This window comes from Falco rusticolus, chromosome 12, assembly GCF_015220075.1.
Source record: "Falco rusticolus isolate bFalRus1 chromosome 12, bFalRus1.pri, whole genome shotgun sequence".
Lineage (NCBI taxonomy): Eukaryota > Metazoa > Chordata > Aves > Falconiformes > Falconidae > Falco > Falco rusticolus.
This window is the reverse complement of record NC_051198.1, coordinates 14,453,801-14,477,118: the sequence shown is the minus strand read 5'-3', so window position 1 is coordinate 14,477,118 and position 23,318 is coordinate 14,453,801. Positions and strand designations below refer to the sequence as shown.

The 23,318-nt window shown below is 38.0% G+C and overlaps 1 protein-coding gene across 1 annotated transcript in view; it reads left to right on the top strand.

Annotated features, from left to right (window-relative positions):
* KIF6 (kinesin family member 6) overlaps positions 1–22,536 on the top strand; it is a 158,325-nt gene extending 135,789 nt beyond the window's left edge. The window contains 6 exon segments of the mRNA XM_037405664.1: positions 6,403–6,487; positions 7,471–7,606; positions 9,215–9,303; positions 16,777–16,866; positions 18,799–18,899; positions 22,013–22,536. Coding sequence (XP_037261561.1) covers positions 6,403–6,487; positions 7,471–7,606; positions 9,215–9,303; positions 16,777–16,866; positions 18,799–18,899; positions 22,013–22,029 — 518 coding nt within the window. The 3' untranslated portion in view covers positions 22,030–22,536.
* The last annotated feature ends 782 nt before the right edge of the window (positions 22,537–23,318 follow it).

The window sequence follows — 23,318 nt, the reverse complement described above, 5'->3', positions numbered from 1 at the left end:
ACCTATACACAGCTGAAACAGAAGCAATTAAGTATAAAATATGTATGCTTATTTTTCCCTAATATTCTTTCAAAATGACATTGTTATCAGTTCAGTTTACAGTCCAAAATAAATGCTTCTGTACACTGTCACAAGTTCCACACAGAATACAGGTAAAACACCCATTATTTTTAGAAAACATCAGAACTATTGAATTGATCCCAGAGTTGCTGTGTGCATTGCATTCCTAAATGTGACCCACAAGCACAGGATTTACTCTGCATGCCTATGTATATTGCTTATGCACAGTAAGGCTGGCACTTCTCAGAACTGAGAATTGTGTGTCTCTTTATCTGGGAATCCCTGGGAAGAAACATGGATGCACTAAGCTTCAGTATCTCTTCTACGCTCTGTGACACTCAGTGTGACTGCACCTTTAACACCTTTAGGTATTTCTTATTCTCAGTAAATTTCTGCTATATTATTCTCAGTCAAGTTCTTATCCTGACCAGGCATTGCTTTACAGAAGTTACAGTCATTGCTGTCGTACTGCAACTGTGGTCTGCACATTGATGACAGATATCTTAGCTTCATGATAAGCAACTTCAGAAGTCTTTTCCATCCTTTTCTTTCAAGAGCAGCATGACAAAACTTAGGAAAGAAACTTTTTTTTCTGTGAAAGTCCTTGGATATTGTAGAAATTAACGCTAATGAAACCTCAAAACTTATGGATGACAAACCACACTCCTTCTTGGGAGGCAGAGAAAGATCATTCAGATATCAGGTATGGTTTTATCTAATACTGTGAACAACATAAATGATGCAACAATAATCTCATGTAATCAAATGGTAAAATGTATTTAAGTTTAGGCAAGAATCTGAGTTAGTAGGGGTTTCCTGACTAAGACCCAGCTATGTTACTATTCTAATAGATCAGCTGGCATGTATGGAATACATTAAACTTGAAGCTGCTTTTTTGGGCTTCTTTTTTTTTTTTTTTTCTTCCTCCCCCCCCTTATATTGTACTTGTATATTTGGAAACCAATAGAGAACTTTTAGCCACAATGGTTTCAGAAACTTTCATGGCTTGAGTGCAGCTGACATGAAGGCAACGCCTTCTGTTTCATATGCCATGTATTTTCAGGAGAAAATATATAGATGACTAGTTTCAAAGAAGAAACTTGAGGCAATTGAAGTGTGAGTCTGTATTTAGCCAAAACAGCTTAGAGACTGGAAAAAACAGCTCCACTTTCCAGGTGTGCATTGGAAGTCAGTTAGTTTGAGGGAATATTAAGCCAGTAAAACACTAAACAATACGATGGTACAAAGAAAAGCAGCATACCAATGGACCTGTTTACTAAATTCAGTGATAAAAATAAAAAACATCAAAATACACATGCCCTTAATCCCACACGCATGCACTAACTTGTAAAGTGCTGAAAATAGGACAGTTTCTTTCAATGTGTGCTCATGACCAAGTGGCTGAAATTTTAAAAAAATCTATTACATTAGTATAAGGGGAAAATTGCTCTAAAACCCACAACATAAACTCTTCCAGACATTAGGGTATTTTCTTCTTCTCCTGAGTTTCATTGTGCATACCCATCTTTGCTTTTGTATAAAGCACACACATGGTGCCCGGTGACAAACATAGGTTGACATGGCCCAGGGGAGGAATAAGAAAGAAGGGAGAATTACTTGTAAGCTGATCCTGAATAACGATGGATGGGTAGTTCTTTTTAAAAAAACCAAATGACAGCATATGTTCCCATTTGAAAGCACTACAGCCGGAGTTTGCCAAAAGCTGCAAAACTGATAAATAAAGCAGTAAAAATATTAACTGGATACTGAAGTCAATTCTAAATTTGGTAACTTCAAGTGACTATAAATTTAAGCAGATAAACACAAGACTATCCAGTGAAAAAATGAAAATCTTTGACTGTGAAAGTACAGCTAGAGGGCAGGGCACAATGTTATTTGAGGCACAAGACAATAAATCCCTCGGAGTTTGACTTCTAGGATACACTCAGGTCGAGAAATATATGAGCGCCCCAGAGAGTATAAAGTTCAGGGTCACAGAGAGTTTCTTGCAAAATTTTCTGACTGTAGACAAGAATCTGCCAGATTATTTCAAGTTGTTGCCAGCTTGCAGTAAACTATGGTGATAACACGTGGTATCTCATGCTAGAAATAGTGTTTTTCAACCACGTTTGCCATATTGCTTTGAAATAGTGATCCAGTTAGCAGGTGCTATCATTTCTTTCTGGTACCATGTGATTTGGCAGTGTGAAATGTGTTGTAAATTTTAATACTTCCAGTGCTCCAAAATTGGCCCTTTCATTAGAGTAAAGCCATTATATCTTAAAATGCCTCTTACAATCTTCTTTATGAAAAAAAATCCAAACCCCACAAACCTTTATGATATGAACTGAGCGTCAACTCATGCAGAGCTCACCTTCCTCTCTAAGCAGGCAGCTGGTACCAATTGTATTCTCTGCTTCACTTCACCAAATGGATAGTATCTGACAATGAAATAAAAAGTTAGCCCGAAGAGAAATATAGAAGTCATTAACTATTTCACTACCCAGTGTAGCACTATCAAAACCTCTTTACATCGTGTGACTCAGTGCTTTTAACAAAGACTTCACAAAGTAGGATTCATAATTTTTGCCACTCAGCTGTATATGCAGTTATGCTGATGTAAAGGAATTAATACTCCTTATGAATACATTGCTGACTTTGCTAAAATAACTCTGTTGTATAGAACTAAATGGAGGTATGCCAACAGAAACCCCTAGGATACACAGAGGCAGTGTTTTCCTGAACATGCACATCATACCTCCCCTGCATCCCTGAAACCTGGGTCTGCATTATCCAGGATCAAATTGCACCAACTGCATTTGTTTCCCAGGAGAAGTCACTGGGGCACTAAAATTGCATGTGATATTGTACATCAGCTGAATGGCTCAAATCAGTTGATGCACTAAAAGCATAGAGCTAGACTGTACAATCAAGTTTCATATGACAAACTGTCAAGCAATGAATTAAAAGTCAGCTGTGAGTGAACAAAGCAGATACCACTTTGTGTTCTGTGCAGCTGCAGAAATGGTATCTGATAGTTAATATTTCAGCAGTAGCACCTCTGCACTTCTTAATGTATTGCAAAATTTTTAATGTATACGGGCAAAAGTTGGTCTCGTGAATTTTCAAGTTTTCATAATTTAAATGTATATGAGGTTAATACATAGATAAAATGATCTGATGTTTCAATAAACATTTTCTGTTTCCGCAACGGGCAGGCAGATATGTACAATAAAAAGAAAGTCTTTAGAGGAATAAAAAACGATGGCAAAAAAGAAAGTATTTCTTCTTAGGTATCTATCTTAAATGTATAAGTATTATGCTTTCTATATTTTACTCTATTCGCTCAGTTGTCCCTCTCATGTTATTTTAAAATAACTGAGCCTGCATACTGAAGAATGCTAACATTAGACATGTGATACAAAGAGCCTGTAACCTCTGCCTTAGCCTCCCAGCTTCAGCTGTAGCTGAGATTGCCCGGGCTGGCGGGAGGACAGGGGTGTGAGGCAGCAGCAGGAGCCCAGGGGCAGAAAGAGGCCACTGCAGGGATTCAGGAAAGGTAAAGCGAAGAGGAGAGAACAGAAGTAGCAGGGAATGAGGAGAAGGCAGAATTGGCAGCAGCCAAAAGGGTTGAAATACATGCCACCAGACATAGATCTCTTTTGCTTGGAACATCAGGAAAAAGCTGTGTGTTTATCTGTATATATTACGGTAGGCTGATTCAGAAAGGACTGCTCTTTAGAGCAGAATGCTATTCAGTTCACAAGCACATTGTTGCGATGAGCAGGTGTGACAAAAAGCTGAAATGGAGACTGCAACAGCATGGGAAGACACCAGAGAACTCACAAAACAGTGCCAAACTAGGCATGGCCTGGGTTTGACTTGCCACTGCACCTCACCTGACACTGGACCTCTTCTGCCTTTGTGACTGGAACGCAATAATGCATGTCTAAGTTGTAGCCATTTACTTGATGAAATAGCCAGTGCTATTTTTGCTGCTGGGACCTCATCAGCTTGCAGCGTACTCATCTCTTTCCATTCTGTGCACATACAAAACTCTGCTCTTCACCTTGGCCACAGCTGTTTTTCTTGCTTTCATCACCTGCGTATTGCTAGAGATAATGGGCGTAGCTCTATGCAGGGTTGAGGATGCTGGGGCCTTTGTGTGATAGAGGTACTCATCTCATGTAAAAGGCTTTATTATTAATTCTGAAGGTAACTTACAACCAAATAATCCCTTCTACAGCATGTAATCAGCCACAGAAAAACATTTTTCATGGTGTTTTTATATATGTGACAAAATTCTACCCAAATTTGGCTGCCCTTTCAGAGCTAGTGCAAAAATATTTTTCCAAGCACTAGATGTCTAAATAAATCGGGGAAGGAAAACTACAATACTATGGCCTTGCATCACTCTGTAACAACCAGCAGAATTTGGTTTTCTTCTAGGGAAGTCCTCACTTCAGAAACAGCATTAACATTTTAAGATGTTACTGTCTTCTCCTCTGTATTATTTCCCTTCATTATAGAGGGAATATAATACCTCCTGACCTCAGACACCATAACAGGTTGCGCAGATAAGTCAAACACACTTCAGTGTGCTCAGGAGAGCCCCCTTTAACCACTGCTGAAGACAGCTTTGGCTAAGTCTGGCCAGCTTTGCACAGGAACACGTTAAGGATGCTCACATGGTTGGTGAGCATGGCTCATTTGGGAGGCAGTTACTCTCTAAGTCGTTCCAGTTTGTTCCATAAGATCACATTTCTTTCAAGCCTGGATGCTGTGTATCTGTGAAGGTCATAACAAGTGTGAAGCCTCAGGAGCTCTGCAGTGAGTGTCTCCCCACAAGTTCCTTGTGTAGCTCTGCACTTTCCCACATTGTGCCTTCTCCAGAGGATGAAATCTGACAAATCAGAAAATCCTCATCCCCTGTAATCATTGAAAGGTTTACTGCTTTCCTTAAAGGTTCTGGCGTGATTATGATGGCTGCCTTACTATCCATCGTGTTCAGGTACAATCTGATACCACTGTCATAGCATCTCCTCTGCTGTGATGTTTGCACCTCCTGGCTTGTGTGTTCATTTCAACATTCCAAGCAGTTTATTTTCTAATCTTCTGAGAGTACCTTCTCCACCACAGCTGTCTTCACCCTATCATTCTTTTGTAATCTGCAAATCCAGCAAAGCCTTTCAATGTATCAAATGAGAATTGTGCATGTGCTTTGTCCACCTTGACTGTCTGTGTTAACATGCTTGACCCAAGTACTTTAAATGAAATAAAATGCTTTTCAGCTTCATCTGTATTAAGCTACAGGGCGCTACATCAAAAGATTAATGGTTTCAGCTGGCACACTGACAGGCAGAGGGGTCATTACTGCCCTCTTGTTCCAGACAGAATTCCTCTCCTTAAAGAGAGGGTACACTCCTCAGGCCTCACGACAGGTTGACACAAGATTTATTTTCTTGGCAGAAATAATAATCAGGATGGAAACTTGCATGTATTGTAGAGCAAATCTTTTGGTTCTTTCATTTTTTTTCGGTTAAAAAGGCTGAACATGTTTTCTTGGGAACCTTAAACTATTCTCACTCATTCTAGAAATAGAAACTGTTGTAATACTAGTAGGTAACCTTACATTTCCTTTCATTGCTGAACATACAATCCATAATGGCAAGACAATTTTGCCATCTCTCAGAGTAAGCATGTTGTGTATTGCATGCTAACTAGCTCCGTTAGAAGAGAAAGAAATCCTAAGCTTTTTTCTCAGGTTAACTGAGGCTACTCTTAATATTTCCACAGTTCTCCTTTACCTTGACAAGTTTCTCACATAGTTTCAAGACACCTTCCTTATTTATACTAATTCCCTGAATTCATTGCTTACCAAAGCTAACTTCTCCTTCAGGATTTCTTTTACTCTTCTTTCTGTTCTGCTGTTCCCAGGCACCAGCACAGCTACTGCTGTATCTTCTTTCTGCAACAACTTTGCTGTCCTGGTCTTGTCCTTGTAGGCAAAATGGTCAGGTTGAATGCATTTGGTAGACTTTTATGGCAAAGACGAACTTTTAAAATGAACTGGCAAACTCACTTTTATTCATATCTAAAATGAATATTCTGGTCTTTACTGGGAAAAAAAATATTAAAAGCAACTTAATTCAAATCACTGGTTATTAAGCATCTCTTATATTAAGGCCTAAATAAGCAATTTGAAGAAACATTTCCAGAGAAATGGTTAATGACCCCCATTTCATTACTTACCTCTTGAAAATTGGTGTTTTTTTCCTAATTAAAAGTTGCTTGGTTCGACATAATAATGTCATTGCTTACATCTGACCATTTCTCTTACAGCTGTTTCTAGTCCTTCTGAAGAGCTAAATATGCTTGATCCAATAGAAGAGAAACTTCGAATGCAAATTGAAGAAGAAAAGCAAAGGTATTACTTCTGCCTTAAACTTCTGCTATCCTTCAGAAGATAAATTATACTGATAGTGTATTCCAGTTACAATTCTGTACACACAGCTACCCTCAGGGTTTTCTCTGACATTTTAAAAATGTCAGCTTTGTGGTTCACTAATAGTTTTTAAATTTGTGTGTATGTAGTTGGTTTGTCTGTAAGATGCCGCTATGCGAGTGGGGAAAAGTTATGCTTGAGCTAATGGCTAAAAACAAATAAAAATAGCTAAATGTCCTCCCTGAGGATTAGTATTAGAAACTTGTTGTTTGAATCCAAATGTGTTGTGAACCTTTTTGGCTGATTCAGAAATGTCCTGCCTTCCTTGACCTAAGGGAAACTTTTAGGCTATACAGGATTGACTAAGTGTAAATAACATGCAGAATATGTACTGGTTAACCAACTCTCACTCTAATGTCAATGTAGCCAGAAGGCTAAAAGAAAACAGACGCAAGGATATCAGTTTTAAGCAACTTGCTAGTGTTTATGTTATGTGCAATCTGTGAGGAAGCTTCTGGCTATTTCATACTACTGGTAAAGCCCCAACTCTATGTTAGCCAATGAAGTTTGCATCTGAAAGGTGAATCGGTCTCATCTCCTACCTGAATCCAAGCTCTGGTGACCAGTTGTTTATTAATGGCAACATGCTGAGAAACCAAACAAAATAATTGACAGATTTGACTGAACCTGGATTTTAATTGTTAATCAATACTTATCCCACTTGAATGTCACTAATTTCTTTACTGAATAAAAGCTTTGTGGGGTGAGATTTTTTGTATTTACTGTCTGGTGAAGCTCTTAAATAATATGGGATGTCTCTTCCGACCACCAATCTGTCTCTGTCCCCTGCATCTCTGTTTACTATATATTCTTCTGTAGTTTAAATCCGTAACTGTTCTAGGTAGGATAAAGCTTTGTTCAGACGTGCTGGAAGTTCTGTAACACACTTTCTTTTTCCATATTAGTTACAAAACAATGTTCAATCACTTGAAAGGGCTGAAGGTTGAGATTGAGCACCTGGAGCTTCTTATAGAAAAAGTCAAGATGAAGCTGCAAAAGGACTTCGAAATGTGGTGGTCTGAAGAGGCAATAAATTTACAGGTATGAAATCACTTCCGTTTTCATTTAAATGTAACACCTTTAATCGTTTCTTAAAGAAGTAGTTAATTGACTAGATAGAAAGGAGTATGAAGAATGGGACTTGGTGCCTGATTCACCTGTACTTTGCCAATGTAAATCAGACAAAGCTAATGTGGATAATACTTGTATGAAGCTAACATAAATGAAGCAAAACGTTTGCTTTCTGCTTTATTTTTTGTTTTGACATTCCTCCAGACAACTTGATTGAAAGCAAAGAATGGTCCCAAAATGCCAAAAACTCTGAAGGGACATAAAACAAATAGAGGACATTGGAAAAAATAATCTTTTTTACTGCTAGCAAAACTATGATTTCATCAGGTTTATGACACGTGCATTAAAAGATGGCAGTCATAGCTGTAAGATGGACAAATCCCAGCAAACGTAATTGGTTTTTAGCTTCCTTTGTTTGCAAAGACTCCAGCAACCTTCCAGCTTCCCTAAGCTCCCAGAGGGTCAGCAGCTCACAGCACAGCCCCTCACTCTCTGGCTGAGTCCCACCACTGCTATCATTGCCTGTTTAAGAACCCAGCAGAAACAGAGTGCTCTAGTTTAATGACTTGTGCAAAACCAAACTGACGAGATGACATTTTGAACTGTGTATTGGAAGTTCATAACACAATCAGTCTGAACGCTACACAATTTCACAAACACAGGAGACAGTACAAGAGGGTCCAGAGGGGGGGATCAACTGAAACAATACAGCTTTCTTATGCTCCCCTTCTGACACATTTTTCATGTCTTCCAAGTAGTGGCATGGCATCTCACAGCAAAGCACTGCCATGAAATGCACATCAGCCTAATGACAAAGAATGCCTAGTGCAGTTCATCCCATATCCTTTATTATTAACTGGAAGAGAAGATTCACTCTTTGGGGAAAGTTGTTATAAACAAAGAAGTGTTTAGCTGTGGGTTTTTTTAATTCTTATGATTATAAATTAAACTGTATTATTAAGGAAACAGCCTAAAGTAAATACAGAACTTAACACGTGGAATGTAGTTATCCATAAAGTGCCACCGAACTAGCTTAACTTTGAGTTATTGTTGCAAAATACTTTTCAGGTTAAAATCCCTAACCACATTAGTGGCAAAGAGGATAATGTTTTAGTCACCCTCCTGTCTAAATATTTAGGCTTTTCAAAGCGCTGCAGGTAATATTCTTGAATCCACTGGAGCACATTTTTCTTTATCCCTTAACAGGAGAGGTCCAGGATTCAGCCTCTCATGATTCATCAGTAGAAGATTAGAAAACTGGAAAAAATAATTGGGATTGATTTCTTGGATCTTGACCTATCTATACATCTGAGCTCCCTAAGAAACTCAAATCGGTGAACACATGCTGTTACATATTAAAAACCTGTAACTTGAGCTTAAAAATACTTGAACCAATCCTAAACACTTTTCTCTTTGTTCAGAAGTGTTTGTCCAAGTGAAGAAATGCTGTGTGATTCAGACTTTGTGTTTTCTGAATGAGTCATTGCCTACCTTGTTATTGCTGAGACCTGTAGGCCAATATTAAGCACTCTGAAAAAATCCTATCCTACATAATTTTGTTTTTCAATCTAAACCCAGCAGGAAAAGTCAGAGATGGTTAGTGCACCAGACACCGTGACTGTTCATCCTCAGTTTATCAGATCCTCGCAACATCTATCAACTAACAGGTAAATTGGTCATCTTTCTCTTCCTTACCTTCTTGTAAAAAAATGCAATTTTAGAAGTGCAGTTCACCAGAATGCTTTTGCAGATACCACATTCAAACACCACGTTTCCAGTTACAAAATAAATGGCTATGTAGAAAATATATTTTTATCATTCAGTTATTTTGAAGTCATTTGGAAGGTAGTTTATTGTAGCTCGGTTTTTTTGACTTGGTCTTGGGATCCTTGAATCTGTCACTAGGGGCCCCGTGACAGATAGCAAAGAAAGGCAAGTCTGGTACCAGTCAGTTTTGCTATATGAGGAGACTATATCTCCTTTTCAATGTATTCAAGAAGGTGCAAACCAATTATTTAATATATAGCCTAGATAGATTTTCTGATGAAAAATGTCCTGGTGCTACGTTTATGCAGCATATTATTCTGCAATGATATTGCATTTGATATTGTAAAGCACTAGTGCATCCTCCACAGTAGAAAAATGTAATCATCATGGTTGTTTCATCATCAGCTACTTCTGATTTCAAAGCCTTTAATTTAAATTTGCAGTAATAGACCTTTCATAGCCTTCAAGCAGAGTAGAGTGCAGGAAAACACATACCTGAATGTGCAGGTTTCCATAGTCATTGACAATAAATGGAGGTGGTCTCTCTCCTTGCCTCTTCCTTTTTCTGTCCCCGCCTCCCTCTTCCTTTCCTTTTCTCCTTCTCTCCCCCTCCTTCTCATTATACAGTTAATCTTTCTCTGATGAGTGGCTTCACCTACTATTTTATAACAACACCCTGCATAAATGACATTTCCTGCTTTGCAGCAAACATAATATATCCTATATACCATTAAATAATGAATACTGGATTTTCTTTAAACTGTAAAATCTATTTGAATCTTTACTATAGATACATGACAGTTTACAATAAAAATGTAGTACTCCATAAGCAGTACAGAGAATGAAACAATCCTCTAAAGTTGTCTAAGAAGGCATTTTCAGATGTCTCAAACTGATGAAAACTGACTCTAGTCTTCTCTACTTTGCTTCAGTTCTTACTCTGTGCTGTCTCAAGACTTTGACAGTATTCACTTTGCAAATGGCTGACAGGTTTTAGGCCTAATTTGAGCTTTTCACTTCTGGTTTTAGGCTAAAGGTTACTTGTTCCACAGAAAAGCTGACGGAACAGAACATGAGAGCGTTTTTGGTCTGGCTTAGTACAAAGTCAGCCAAATTAGCTCAAGCAATCCATGACTGTCACTTTAGCTTCGTACTGAACTGAACTAAGGACCTCTTGCACAACGTCTCTGCCTCATTGCTCTTGGGAGCAACAATTTCCAGTTGGTGTGCTGATGCATTGCTCAGGAGAGAGGTATCTTTTGCAATCTGAGCTAGAACTAAAAAGAACATATGATAATGCCCAGGAACTTTCCAGTGCAATGAGAGACTGATTTCGCATCCCCCACCCTATCTCAAAAGCGAAACTGCATAACTGGTTTCTTTTTAATTTTCTTTTAAACTTTTCTTTCAAATGTCTTTACCATTTGTATTTATTACTGGAGGACAGGTCTCAGAAAAGTGTGTCTAGCATTTGGAATAGAACGGGGGAAGGTGCCTGGCTGCTTTCAGCTGCCAAGTTTATTTCAGCATCATGTACTGCCTTGCATGGTCTCTTGTGAAAAATCACATTCTTTATAATGAAGAGTTTCTCTTTGTCTGAGTAATGGACATGTTGACTGAGACTGGATGATCCTTGTGTATAGATCATAGAGGCAGAACAGTCATCTTCTTGAACTTATATTGTAGAGGGTGTCACGATGAATATAGTTTTGTTTTCCCATCTCTATTAATATTGTCACAATGGTCTTTTGAAGTTAACTGCTCTTTCCTCCTTATAGTTCCAGAAAGTTGATCTTATTTTATGTTAGGCTCTTTAAATGTATTTTACATAGGTATGTTTGCAGTGTGATGTATATGGAAGCAGAAACAGTATTTCTGCTTTTTGTGAGGTGGGAGCTGCAGGCTTAACATCCCATTGTGCAAGAAAATTTACTTTTTCCCCTATTTGAGGCAATAACATTATAGAGTAAAAGTTTCTAATTCCACATGCTTTAGGCTTATAAAACAGTAGAATATTTATCTCCCAAGGATTTCCTTGACCTCAGTTGACACAGGAACTTTGCTTACCAGATCGCATGATTGTTTAGGATGAGTCCAGTCTACAATTAATTACATAGTCCTAAGGCACAAATGGCTCTTGGTTTCTAATTCACCTAGAAATCAAGTCTCTTTCTCTGAAATGATACTGCTATCTTCACCCAGAATAACTGCTCGCAAAAGCAGAAACTGACATGAATTATATTTGTTATGATGCGGTGTAAATAAAACCTATTTACAAGATGGAATTCAGTTCACATTTGTGTTCAATAGTAATGAGATCTAAAACTTAATGGGCTGCATGTCAGAAATCAAAGATTGCTGTTGACATAGTAAGCATGTAGTAAAACCATTCAGACAAACTCCTGAGTGTGAATGGATATAAATTAGAAGTAATAAATTACCTGTCTCAGCATATAAAGGATACAGGTATATTCATAATCTTTCTTGAGATTTATATATGGTTTTGAGGCAAAATCTTTTGATCACCTTCTAGTGCACGAGGCATGTGGATTGTTATTGTTTGACACACCTTAATCATGTTACCAGAGAAAATTAAGCCTTGGGAAGGGAATGTGATAGCCTCACATCGCATTTTGTATTAAATCAATTTATAACTGAAATAACAGAGGACGGAAGCTGGTAATCCTTTTGAGGCTTAAGAAGGATACACACATATAAAAGGTAGTTGATTCATGGCCAAACATGCCTCTTTTTCAATCGGAAAAAAAAAATGGCTGAATAGTTAAGTGCTGCAATGAGTCTATGTTAATAAAAAAGTTGAACAGTGAGCATTTCTGCCACAGTTGGTAAGGCTTGATCCTGCCCTCACTAGAGTAAGAAGTAAAACATTAATTTCAGTGACCACAGAGCTCAAGTGGGGAAAAAGGTGACATAAGGGTTATTAGTGGGTTTGGCATAAGAAAAACATTTCTACATAAGGAAGATAATTTCTTGAACAAGTTAATCACGTTACCAAATCTGATGTACCTAAAGCAGCTGAAACCAGTAGTTTGTGTATTGTAGTCTTACAGACTCACACTCATTAACCTGTTGAGTAGCTTCAGAAGGTTTCCAGACCATATTTGTCTTTGCATATGTCTTTCATATGAAGGTTGCAGAAATATTAAATCTCATCTGATCTGAATATATTACTCTAAAATGAAGAACAGCTGTGCAAGGTGGAGAAAGAATGACCCATCTCTATATTTCAGACAGAAAAGGGTCTAATCAGCAATCCCAGACTCACAGTACAAAAAGAAAGGAAGAGAAACCTAAAATAATCATCAAAAAGTTATTTTATTCAAAAGGAATACCTAACAAAATCCCTCAAACTTGAAAGAGAATACCCTACTTGTCTATATTGTCTCTACCGTAAAGCTGTGGTGCTAACTGCAACTTGTACTATATGTACGTTTATGTCCCTTAATGGGTTCCTGTGAAGTCTGCAAAAATTCTTAAAATGCATGTTGAGCTCAGCACTCCACGTCTGCTCCACTTCAGAATTCAAGCACAGTGGTTTTTTCATCCTCATATAGTCTTTTCCCACACTGGCTTTCATTTAAGAAATTTATCAGGTCCTTGTCTGTTTGAGTTACTTCTCTCACTGAATATTTAATTTCACTAGTGTTGAACTGTTCTTGTATTCTTCTTGAATCAAGCAAATGTTGGATAGTTATTCAAATCTTCTAAAAATTTTTGGATTCTTTTTTTCCTTCTCTCAAAAGGAATAGATTCTTTTTAATTCAATCAGATCTTTCTTAACCTTGCTCATTCCCTTTTACTGAATCTCATTTGTCCTATTCCAGCAAATCCCACAGTATGTTCAATCTCAGACTCCTTGGCTCTCCAGCTTCTTCTTCAAAATATTCCTGTCACTCTAGATTTCCTTGGAGATATTTTCAGATAACTGTTCATGTTCTCTGATAGATTTAAGCATCAAATTTTTTAACATTTATTGTCCTGGATTGCAAAATTTACGCCCTATATTGATGCTATGTGAAACAAGGGAAATGTTCACATACATACATACATTGCAGCATTTTCTATTGTAATAATTTTTCATTCCTGCCAATTTTATGCAGGGTTACATGATGATAAAATATAATCTGTGAATAATGTCATTGATTAATGATATTTCAAAGGTTTTCACATTCTGTTGGTAAAACTTAATTTGAACAATTTATCTATGAATCTGCAAGCCAAGTTTAAATTTGTAACCAAATACTACAATGCTCAGTTTTTAAGCATCTTTTATCTTGCCTGCCTTTATACAGAACATCTGTTCCTCTCTCATCCAAGGCTCAGACAATGGAAGAACTGCAGCTGAGGTTTTTTAACATTGCAGAGGTTGCACACCTTCAAAATTTATGCTTTCCATTTTAATCTACCCGATTTTCCACTTTTTTTTCAGCTGGCAAATCAACCACGACACTCATCATCTCTCCAGCTGCTCTGTCCTATGGGCTTGATGGAGCTGATCAGTCCATGGGACGGTTGTCTCTGGCCCTTAGGTTCCTGCAGCCACTCTGCGTATATCTCTCTAGCTGCTGCCCCATCCCATTACTACCCAATTACCCAGAGGGTGGAATTTCAGATGCAAGGTTAAAAAAAGAACTGAGACATATGAAGTTGACAGACCATCCTTAATCTCCAGAAGAAGCAGGAATTTCACTGAAGCTGTCAGGAAACAGTGCCTTGAGACTTCTTAAATTCAACTCAAGGAAATATCAGATTGATTCAGAATGAAAATGGGAATTATACTTTGTCAACAGAACATGAATGGTATTAGAGCTCAGGAGAAAGACAAAGAGGCAGGACTTCTACACCTTGTGTGTCCATCAAAATGCAAAACTGTAATCCAGGAGTTTCTATTTACACATTAAAGAAATGTTGGCTGGAAAGCACCTCTAGAGATCTCCAAACCAACTCCTTGCTTGAAGGAGGACTAGCACCACACTAAATCAGGTCAGCTATGGTTTTGTCTGGCTTTGTCGAGCATCCTGAGATGTCCAGTCCTTCAGGCTTAACACACAGAGAGGGAGATCATTACCCCCTTCCCATGCTGTCATAGTGACTTTCCATTAAATTTAGAGCAGTACTAGCAAAATTTCTCATCTTTTCTCATCTCTGGAGCAGCATCTAACCCTCAGATGAAGGAGGAGAGTCCTGGCTTCTAAGAACAAGCTAGGCTCCAGCTTCCTCTGAGCATACAAACCACTGCACAGAAAAATTACACTCTTTCATTCCCTTATGATTTAATGTATCTTGCAATGCCATAGAAAGATTATCAGAGCTTCAGCATGAAGGATACAAATTATCCCCATCCAAGGTCATCCCTCTACCTAGGGATTAGAGAAATTTCTGGGATACTTAAAACATGGATTTGAGTTCTGCCAAGCTGAGGGGCTCATTTGTTAGATTAGTACTTTAACTGTTAACCTCTTATATGGAAGCAGCACTTTGAGTCATTACAAAAAATGTTTATAAGCTTCCTTGTAAATTTCCTTAACTTGCAGGAGATGAGATTGCATCCCACAGACAAAAACATCTGTCTGTATCCCCACAGGCAGAGGGCAGGAGTTGAAGGTCCACCTCTGAGCACAGTAATGTTAATTTCCTGATTCTGAGCACCAACTCAGTCTAAGGGGTTTTTTTAATATCACCTTCCTGAGGTGCCCAGTACCCCCAGAGCACTCTAACACAGGTTTTGGCATATTGTCCTGGGTCCAGGAATCCACTTGAAAGTGAGATCCCTAGAGGTCAAACCCTGTCACACCCGTAGTGTCTAGGTTTTTTAATGAATCTGGGTCAAAGTCCCCTTTAAAATGGGGATTTAACAATTCTGGAGAATAATTTTCACTTACATTAAATGGAAGAAATTAGTTCAAATATATAAACTACTGCAGCGTAAAAATAAATTACTTCAGCTGACTCACAGTATTTATAAAATTACCCATTCTGTTCATGGCAAATAAAAAGCAGAGAAGCTTATTTCAATGAAAATAAAGCAATGGAAAAGGATCACATTAAGTCACATTACCTTACATTTGTTGCAGGCTAAGGACAGCTGTGGATGGTTGCTATGGTTCAGTTGATGTGTAGTGATTTATTAAACCATGGTTATATGACTTGGATGCCTAGGTATCTCAGGGCACAGACACAGAGTCCTTTTAGAAAATTGAATTTAAGACCCTACATCACTTAGTTTTTAAGAACTGTCAAATTAATGGAAAAAATGTTCAGGAAATCCTAAAGTAGAACTATGATGTGAAGTTCCCAGATATTGTTAAACCACATAGTAGGTAATAACATCACACATCCTTTCTAGCTCCTGTAATGTTTAGGCATAATAAAGTACAGAATATTATTAACATTAAATATGATATTGCTTTAATTGAATTAGGCTGAATCTTAAGGGGGTTTTAATCCATTTAGGCAGGTGTGAATGGTATGGGACTCGAGGAGTTAAAGAGAAACATTTCGTAAACCTGGAGCTGTTCATTTGAAAATGACTTATACTCTTGGGCACAATATCTTCGGCAAAACTGAACCTGGCACAGTGTAATACAGTAAAATTTTAGTAATAAATTTCTTTCCTTTTTCAAGTTCTCTGCCAGAAATATCAATTCATCAGCCAACAGTGAACAAACTACTGCAGAGTTAGAAAAGCAAGATCTTGCCAATCCTGCCATCTACTGGAAAAATCCTAAACCTGAGTCATCCAGTGTTTCCACTCTCTAAGGTTGGCACCAGATCCAGCAGCATATGCAACCCCCAGGGAAAGGAGACAGTCCCTAGACATCCCATGGCAGAAATCTGCCTTCCTAGTGGAGAGGTTCCTTGATAACGATATCTGCAGGGACAGGAATGCACAACAGCTGTTTGCAATATATTTGGCTATCATCAACAAGCCACATCCCAAGTCCTCACTGAGTTTTTATCCAGTCTCCCACTGATTTTGGTAATATTTTTGCCTGACTAAAGGAAGAATGGAAAATGAGCTAAGGCCTCACTTGACTAATAGTCAGTTTGGGAACTAAATATACTATTAAAAACTGTACATCAGATACATCAAAGTGCTTTACAAGCCCTGCTTAGAAGGCAAATACTAAAAATATAATCTTTATGAGCTTATAAGTCATTCTTTCATAGCCACATTCTCTACATAAACCTAATCATCACATGCATTCAACTGAAAATCCTCTTCCAGTAAACAAGTGCTTTATCTAGATAAAAAAAGTCTTGAAAAACAGCTTCCTTTTAGTTAATTAGCATGTGTTAGTATTCCTTCCACAATATCTATATTCTTTCTTTCATTTCTGCTCTCATTCCAGTTTTTCAGAGACCACAAGAGTCAGCCCTAATGAAGATCCAGCTGGGAAAAACAATTCAACCACTTCTAGTAGTCCTACTTTAAGAACAAGGTAAGAAGTGTACCTGGGCTATTCAGAGAAAAAAAGCAAACCAGTAAGTAATATGCCCAGATAACCCTCTACCAGTCTCTTTAGCAGTCTTCTTAAAAAACAAAAACAAAACTGAAATTGCTGATTTTCCTCCAACTTCCAAAACAACACCAAGCTTGTCCCATAGCTTTACACCAAGTAGCTGCATTATCACTATTAAAGAGGTAGTTTCTTGTTTGACCTGAGGGTTTTTTCCCCATAAGCTCATGAATCCTCAAGGTTGTGTCTTCTCAGCAAGAGAAGGGACTCTGAAAGAGTAAATAAAAACATTTGAAAGGAAGAGAGATCAGAGTATACAAGGCAGGAACTGTGCAAAGATTTTTTCATTCTCATGATTTTGTCCTTAAAATATTTTTAATGTCTCTCCTATAAATTATTCTAGTAAAATAAAATTATGCCAGCAGCCTGGGTGTGTCAGGCTTGGCAAAGGTTACACATCGTGTTTTCTCAAAAGAGGTACTGCTTTGTGAAAATTAGCTTAGCAGGTTAACAGAAACTACCTTTCCTTTTTTTTTTTTTTGACAGCTACTCTAGTTTTTCTAATGTGCTCATTTCCATGTTCTTTCCTCCCACCAAAATATCATGCCAAGTCAGTATACTTCCAGAAGATACATTCTTATTGTGCCTAACAGTTCTGGCTATTAAGGCCCTTAGGAAAATATGGTTAAGTCACTATTTTTCCTACTGCATTAATAAGAACAAATCACAAGGGTTTTTTTCTTTCATTTTCCAAAACAATCCATTTCTAGAACAGCAAAAAATCATGGAAAATTTCATCCCCCAAAACCTATTTTTTTCAATTGCATTTGTGTTTAAGAAAAAAAGAAAAGGAGAAGCTAAAATGGAATTTAGTCAGTACTTTCTCAAATACATTGTGTATTTGTTAGATTGTTGCTGATCAAATGAAACTCAATAAGACAATAGTCCTTTACTGGTGTTCTGAGATCACCTTGTAAATCACATTAAAAGATACATTTTATTAAGTTCATAGTTCATTCTATATTTTTTTCCCATTTTGGTTCACTAATTCAACACTGAGCACTTAATTAATAGCACAAAGACAAGGATATCAGACTTCCACAATTACATCCTACTGCAATAGTCAGTAAGCTGTAATTACAAAGGTAGGATATGTTAAAAAAAATGTTTCTCCCTTCAGTTCCCCTTGTCCTTCCATACTGTAATTTTTGCCACTATATTTCTCATTTCACCATTAGTGCCCAGTCTTTAAACAAGGCTAAAGACACAGGGCCAAATTCATAGCTTTCTGAGCTGATTAGAACAGCTACGCTGTACTGCATCGTCTTACACCACTGGCGGATCTGTCCAAAGCTGAGGTAAGTCCATGATTTAACTGCAGAGATACAAGACCTTAGCTGGGACGGGAGACTCAGCAGCACAAAGGAGTTGCAACTGTCAGCAAATATCACAAATGTCATGTGTTTGTTTACTTCCGTATATGCACGAAAATTTAATTCCCTTACGGTAGGCAAAAATACTGTTGATCTGTTCAAATAAATAGCATTTTTTCCTGAAGCAAACAAACACATGGCATAGTCACAACCTCATTTCTTTGGTACACTCGCTATATTAGGCTTTTCCACTTGGCAGTAACTCTGACTCAGCAGTAAAATGTTTTTCACCCTTTGTGAGAGGTTTTATATCTGATAAGCATGTAGCCCTACCAAACTAAAAAGATGTTGGCTAATCTTAAGAATCTATGTAAGAGCATTAAGAAGTCTTGAGCTTGGTTCTCCTCTGTACTGTGCCACCTCTAACAATGTATCTGAAGAACAAAGTCCTCCATGCTGAAAAAAGAGATGAGATAACGCAACAGAAAAAAAAACTTCTTCCTTCTTGCTCAAGTCCACGAGTACACTTTCTTTATTTCAGGACCCCACCAAGTTCTTCTGTTCCTCTGACTGGAGACAGCAAGGCTGATACTGACATCCTAGCTTTCATTAAAGCAAGACAGAACATCCTGCAAAAGAAAGGTAAATCCTGCCAAAACATAGGAAGCCAAACCAAAATCTCCAGTACAGCATTTTAAAGCCAAAATAGCTTTAGTCCACATTTATACTGACGCAAGTGAGAACTGATTCTGGCTTAAGTTATATTACATTATGTTCTCAGCCGTTCTAAACACTTGAGGTTCTTCACATGTATTTATTTTAGTAGTTCAATGCTGCATTGTAAAACTGTGATGTCTGTCTGTTTTTCTCAGTCACCATCAGTAAACTTTCTGGGGCATGCATGTCTGCACAGCCTGCACAGTGTAATTTTTTACACTTAAGTAAATGGATTTGAATGTGGTTTCTTGATGATTAAAACACTTCCAGAATTTTCTGTATACTTTTTCTTTAAACTATCTGGCCTGGTTTTCAGTTGGTACAAATGTAGCTGTAACAACTGACACAAAATAAAGATTACATAAATGATTGTACTGCACCCTACCTTATGATACACATTGGCCCACCCCGGCAGAGTATGACCTTAACAGCTATTTCACTATATCTAGGTCTAGCAAAACTTTCTATGGGTATTTGTCACCAAATCAGGTACCGAGAACAATCATAGTTAGGCAATGAAGTTCACTCTACAGTGAAGATAATTCAAATTGGCAGGAAGCAAAAAGCAATAAATACACCACAGTGGCACTGCAAGGTAGCCTAAAAGTAATTCATTGTGACAAAGAAAAACGACCCGTATGTTGGGGGGGTTTAAATAAGAGTTTTTAGTGGCAGCAAGCAATTAGACAGAAGATGAAAGCAGTAGTGGTTACCCAAGCAATAACTTTCCATCAGCACTTGAGTGCTGGTGACAGCATTATTCAGCAAGCTATCAGCACCTGGCAGATGGTGTTAGCACTGTCACAAAGTGGGGTTTCGGTATCACACTGCTTATCAGAAAACCGTCAGGTAAAGACACAGTGGCTAAAAAAACAGCTTCCCTATGCTCATCTAAAGCAAACACTTAACACACTTAGGCTTTGGGATCCCTTTTGTCTTTATTTAGAAAAGCTGTTGTCAGCTTTCTTCTGCAAATTACATTAACTTGAATTTATAGGCAGGTCACCAAAAGACGGTTGGAGGTACGTGTCTTACAACAAACATTTCAGGCCTTTAGAAGGTCCAAACCTGACTCATTCTGCGAAGTACAGTAACCCATCTAATAAAAGCACAGCTTGTCCTGTGATCATCTCCTAAATTATACCATATCAGGAATCTCTCTCAAATGCCTTTTCCATCCTGATTGTTTTTCAGCCACAGGCTATTACCTGCCCTCATCCATCAGTCTCAGAAGGACCTAGGCATTATCTACATTGACTGCTATTAGACCCCAAGTTATAAAAGGTATTCTTGCAGAACAAAGGACAGTCAGCACTTAAAACTGTTCTGGAGTTTAGTTAGACAAGAGGAGCTGCATACTGCCCTAAGTAGCTGAAAGGGAACGGAGTCACCCTGACAGTGCAGGGCTGCCAGACTCAGCCAGTCACTAGATATAGGCAGGGGAGCAAAGAGTCAAGAGGCTTCATCAGTACGACCCGCGTATATCGAACATGTAGGACCTGATGTGTTGTAGATAAGAGACACCTCAGCAGCAAGTTCTAAGGAGGATTTGGTGTCAACCTGGCCTATGAAAGAAAGGTTTTCTTCCTTGACTACTTATGAAGAAAGGGGAAACCTCCCAGATTTGAAGGATGGAGCCACCGATAGCAGGAACTATTGATCAAAAAATGTCTGTAAATTCTAATTTAGCAAGATGAAGGAGCGTAAAATCTAATAATTAGTACTATTAAAGAAATACTTTGTACTTCAGCACCATAGTGAAACCTGAGGACATTTATGAGGTGCAGTGGTAGCCTTTCAAGCTGGGAGAAGACCATGGGCTGCAAGACTCCACTATTCCTGTATCTGTGATAGCTTTATGAGTTCCCTTTTCCCATAAGCACATCGCTCTTCCTTGACGTGTTTCTAGACTAAAAGGAGGCAACAGGCACAGTAACTGCTGTAGTGTTTGTGCATTATTGGCTATATGGAGTTTCTGATAACAGTTGCATCCAAAGCAAAGGAGAACTGGAGGGTTTTCTTTTTTGGGGTGGGGATGGGGACTTGGTTTTATTTATAAAAGAAAACTATTAGAGGCAAAGTAGAGTTAAGCAGAGAGGAAGAGTAGAACAAGAAGGCATGTATTCTGACTGAATACTTTGGTGGAAAAAGTTATGTGTTAGCAGTCTCACACAAAACGTTTCCTCAATAATTTTCAAACATAGACAAAATAAACCAGAGCGAATTCTTTGCCCAGGGCCACTAAGCTGAGTCAGACAGCTTCATATAGAAGCTACATGTGCTGAGTCCCAGCCCCGTGCTCAGTTGTCTCCTTCCCAAACTCTTCAACAGAGATGTTCAGTAAGCATTTCTGCATTTGCACACTGATGTATTCATTCCCTGCACAATTATGACACACACAGTGCCCTGCAACAAGCAACGTGTGAAAGCACAGGCTCAGCCAAACCAATGTCTGCTAGAACTAAAACATGTCAACATACTGACTGTGCTTTCCTTTATCAGTATCAGCATCTTAGAAGCAAACTGAGGGCCCCACTTTACATTAGCTGGGGGGCGGGGGGGGGGGAGGGGGGGATAAATGTGTGCGAAAGGCAGCGGAGTGTAAAACAAGTTTCATAAACAGAAAGCGTGGGAATGCTCAGTATCCTTGACAGTAACGCCGGGGAGGGAATGAGAGGTCTCCGTGCGCATTACCTCAGGGGCTTGTAGGTTGTTACCATCTGCTTTCTAAACAGAGCGGAATTAAAGCAGGTACCTTCAGAGGGGCTTGCTGGTGTTGCCAAAGCATTGTCATAACTACACTGGAAAGCGTTTCGCAAAGGGCTGCTCTGCAAACCTGCCATTGTGCAGTCTTGAGGTAGAGAAATGAAAATGCAGAAGTGTAAATGAATGATTTATTTATTTATTTATTGTCTTAAAAGTTTAAAATTAAGAGGTTACCTTTTTTCCTTTCTTTTTGTTTTGTGTTTCTGAAGTTTGTTTTAAAACTGATAACACAACCTGAAATATAGTCTAATGTATTCTTTATCTTCTTTCAGGCTTGGGGAACAAATGAAATTCTTGTTACAGTCGACCATTTCCTTTTAGAATCCATTCAAGACCTTTAGTCTTTCCCTTCCTCTTCTGTTTAGAAACAGGTATGAGTAAGTATTTTAGATGTACAGGTTTAATTGGTAAAGGTATAGAAATTGTCTTTCATAGCAAAATCCATTTCTCTGGAATATTTGAATATTTGCACTCATTATCTTCAGCCTGCATTAAGATTAGGCAAAAATAAATCAACCAGTCAGGAGTTTGCCAAATATGTTTAGTTATTAAGAATTGATTTTATGTTTTCTAAATGTTACAATTATCTGATGTATTAGTGTTCTTCTACATCGTTGATCTGAGGAACACTTCTTACTACTGATGGTAGTTTTGTTTGCATTGATTTGCATAAGGCTTTATTAATTACATCTAGTTGGCATCCAGAGATGTCTGTGCAAAAACAGTAGTTATCTGGGTTACAAAATTCTAGAAAAATTCCATTTGAGACCTTTTGCTGATTTTTCTTCCCCAAGGAATACTAGTTTTTGTATCAGATTACTAGAATACTGAGATTGCATTGTAATGTGAAATTAATTTTTATTAAAAACTAATTCTACAGTTTAAAATTTCCCAACTACTTTTTTTCATTTGAAAACATTAAATGTGCAAAATATACACCCTCCCACAATAGACAGGTTTCAGAATAAACAATGAAACTTTATAGGCTTCAAGTAAATCTGGGCAAATACTTGTAAAACACAAATAAGATGTGAAAGTTTAAATGCAGTTTAATTCTCTGTAAAAGTCAATACAGCTACCACATAAATTGGTAAGCTTTTTGCAGATTTTAGGATGTACAAGGTGAAATAAAAGTCAAATCTATCATTGCTTTGGGAAGACAGAGTTCAATGATTTGTTCAGAGGTGGGAAAATCCACAGGGCTTCCCCCTTTTGTATGTTTGCTTTACTAGAGTTTATATTAAAATGTCCTTCTTCTGTCAGAATATTTAGCTGTCTGTCTGTATTTTTATTCTTTTTATTCTGTTATATATAAACACTGTATTTAATATACACTGAACTACCATTTATACAGCTTCATTGAGCAGAGTAGGGCCACCATCCTGCCTCCATCCAACTCAGCTGGCTGGAGAAGAACAGAGCTTCCAAACCATTGCTGGGTGAAGCTGCTGTCTTCTTTGGTTTTCAGTAAAACCCCCATTATGGTGGATTTATTTGAAGTTGGCCAAAAGAGAATTACGGGTACAACATCTCGTTTCTTTTGTCATTGAAGCATTTCCAATACCTTTGGGTGACTGG